Raw genomic sequence first — 2,031 nt, forward strand, 5'->3', positions numbered from 1 at the left:
TAATGCTCATGAGACTACTACGTAATGCCAGTGAGACTAGTTAGTAGGACAGAAGTCACCAAATCAGCAACAACGTGACCCTGTGGTGCAATTCTTCTGGATCCCACATCACCATCCTCCAAACCTCAAGGGCCCAAGGGAAGGCAGGAAGGAATGATGATTCCCAGAACCCAGAGATAGGCCTTCTCCCCTTTAGTGCATTCAGAAGACCAGAAGGCAGGAAGCACAGGAACGGTGTAAAAGGTTGGCAATAGTAAACACAACCCCCTGCAACTCCCGCCCCAGACACGTTCTACTTATTTCTGTCTGGCCCCAATGCCAGGGTCCATACATAAGCTACAGGTCTGGCCAACAGTCACCTTCTTACTTGCTTGTCTGCTTACTCCATAGGCCATACCTTTTGGGTGAAATGAAGGGAATGCAGAGAAGCAGCACAATAAAGACCTCTGCATAGAGGAAGGTGGCAACTGCAGTCCACTGCAGACTCATCTTGTTGCCAGAAGGTTTCCAACAGGGAGATGTAAGCTTGTTTCCTACAAGGCACAGAAGAGAAGTCATAAAAACTAGACAGCCATGCTAACCTGGAAACTAGGCTCACAAAGCAGGGAGCCCTGAGCATTAATGCACAAAGGCCTGACCGACTTCCACCTGCAGGGGCGGAGTCACTTTGCCGTCCTCCAGTGTGTGCGGTAACACGTCCAGAGCCACCATTCTGGCTAATTCCTTTCCCTGTGGAGTCCCAGAGACTCCTTATGCCTGTTTAAATGGGAACGCGTTTTTAATAGATTATATAGATAAGAGGAAATTCTCAACATCCATCAGGCTCGCTCCCTTTCCAGCCACGGGGAGCTCTTCACCAGAGGCTCCCAGCTCCCAGCCTCCAGTCAGACCCGCGGCGGCAGTAGTTCAGTAACGGAATTTCTCCAAAAACCAGGGCGCTTCCCACTCCACCCTACGGTCCCAAGGAAACCAGGAGGCCCTTCCCTCCCAAACCTTCCAAAGGGGCCTAGAGGAGAGCAGCAGCTTCCTCTGGGGCTAGAGCGGAGACAAACAGCCTTTCCAACTGCCGCGCCTGCCTCCGATGGGGCTGGAGGACTCAGAGTACCTGAAAAAGCCCACAAGAGCGACTCCTAGAGGGCGGGAGTTAGGGCCAACAGCAAATGCAGTCTCGAGTAAGCACCTCATGGCCCCATGCAGAGAAATTACTAGAGACTGTCTCCTCAGAAACCAGAGGATACCCTCACAGCAGCTCCGGTCGGCCACAGCTCCCACCAAGCTTGGGAGACCCCGCGCACAACCACAGACGGCCCCCTAACGTGGCCCTGGCCCAGGCCCGGCACGCCCTCCCCAAACCCCACCCCGGAGGCTCCTCCGGAGGGGTTTGGCCACCGCCCCCCGCCACCGCAGCCGGCCCTCACGCCCCTAGAGCCCAGCTCCACCCACCGCCACCCATACTTCCCTCCGCTCAACCCGCACGGCCGGCTCGGCCCTCGACCCTGAGGCCTCTTAACACTGCCGCCCGCTCCCCGTCATCGAAGCCTGGGGAAACCTCGGCAGCCCCGCTCACCGAGTTTCCCACAGATTCGAGCACGCTCCTCGGCGACAGCCAAAATCTCCCACCCTGATCCTGGCCCTGGCCCCGGCCCCGCCCCTTCCCACGCAGACGGAAACCGGAAGCTCAAGCAGGGCCCTGCCCCTCCCCCAACCAAAATGGGACCCTGTAGGCCCCGCCCACTGCTGCTTTCCGCCCCGCCGAGCCGACGCCTAGAGCAGGGGAATAAGCGGAGCTTTGGGTGCGCAGGAAGGCGGGGCGAGGCCTTGGCGGGAAGACGAGGAGCCGCTTCTCTAGCCCGCGCGGTCCTCCAATGTCTCTGTGGTCCGGGGAGGGGGCGGGGTCCAACCGTGGGGCGAGAACGGGGTGGGGCGCGGTGCGCCCGGGCTCCACCTCCCGCCCCTCCTCCGCCTCCTCCCCTTCCCCCGACTTGCCCCTGGGGAGGGGTGAGTGGGTGGGGACTCTGGGCGGGTGGCAGA

At 59.6% G+C, this 2,031-nt stretch overlaps 1 protein-coding gene across 2 annotated transcripts in view; it reads right to left on the reverse strand.

The window, feature by feature from the left end:
* BCAP31 (B cell receptor associated protein 31) overlaps positions 1-1,627 on the reverse strand; it is a 28,282-nt gene extending 26,655 nt beyond the window's left edge. Inside the window, exons 1-2 of one of the 2 annotated variants that reach the window (XM_090264917.1) lie at positions 1,568-1,627; positions 398-533 (exon numbers count right to left, since the gene is read on the reverse strand). In XM_090264917.1, the coding sequence (XP_090121043.1) occupies positions 398-489 (92 nt within the window). In that variant the 5' untranslated portion in view covers positions 490-533; positions 1,568-1,627. Of the gene's footprint in view, positions 1-397; positions 534-648; positions 689-1,567 lie in introns of those variants that run through there. The other variant, XM_090264918.1, reaches the window with a different exon arrangement.
* Between the last annotated feature and the right edge of the window lie 404 nt (positions 1,628-2,031).

The sequence above is a fragment of the Furipterus horrens genome, unplaced genomic scaffold (genome assembly GCF_987537825.1).
Source record: "Furipterus horrens unplaced genomic scaffold, mFurHor1.1.pri manual_scaffold_17, whole genome shotgun sequence".
Taxonomy (NCBI): domain Eukaryota; kingdom Metazoa; phylum Chordata; class Mammalia; order Chiroptera; family Furipteridae; genus Furipterus; species Furipterus horrens.